This window comes from Nestor notabilis, unplaced genomic scaffold, assembly GCF_000696875.1.
Source record: "Nestor notabilis isolate BGI_N333 unplaced genomic scaffold, ASM69687v1 scaffold11711, whole genome shotgun sequence".
Taxonomy (NCBI): domain Eukaryota; kingdom Metazoa; phylum Chordata; class Aves; order Psittaciformes; family Psittacidae; genus Nestor; species Nestor notabilis.
Genome location: NW_009915198.1, coordinates 681 through 1,061, shown reverse-complemented (window position 1 = coordinate 1,061; position 381 = coordinate 681). Strand labels below are relative to the sequence as shown.

The following is a 381-nucleotide window of genomic DNA, read 5'->3' as shown; positions in this document are numbered from 1 at the left end:
TCCTCGTAGTCGTAGGCACCCATCTCCTCTTGGATGGCCAGCAGGCTCCCGGAGAGGTTCCTCACCTCCTCCTTGAGGTGCACAATCAGCCTCGTGTCTGACTTGTACTGGTCCAGGACGGGCATCAAGGGCAGCAGCTCCTTCATCTTGTCCTTGAGCTCCTGTTTAGGGGGATACAAAACACCCCCCACACCCCAAGTGAAGCCCCTTCCTGCAGCCTGCTGGTGCCTGGCCCCCTGGCTGGTGTCTTTCTGTCCATCCCCACTCCAGCAGCATCGTGGTGTCTGGGCACGGAGTGATGCAGGAAGGGGCAGTGGTGGTGCTGGGGGGAGAGAGCAAGAGGCAGATTTGTGTGCCAGGTCCAGGGTGTCCAAATCACAG

The 381-nt window shown here is 59.8% G+C and overlaps 1 protein-coding gene across 1 annotated transcript in view; it reads right to left on the bottom strand.

The window, feature by feature from the left end:
- LOC104413099 (noelin-2-like) overlaps window positions 1-161 on the bottom strand; it is a gene marked incomplete at its 5' end in the record, with an annotated part of 3,557 nt that extends 3,396 nt beyond the window's left edge. Inside the window, 1 exon segment of the mRNA XM_010024012.1 lies at window positions 1-161. Within this exon segment, the coding sequence (XP_010022314.1) occupies window positions 1-161 (161 nt within the window).
- Window positions 162-381: the final 220 nt, after the last annotated feature.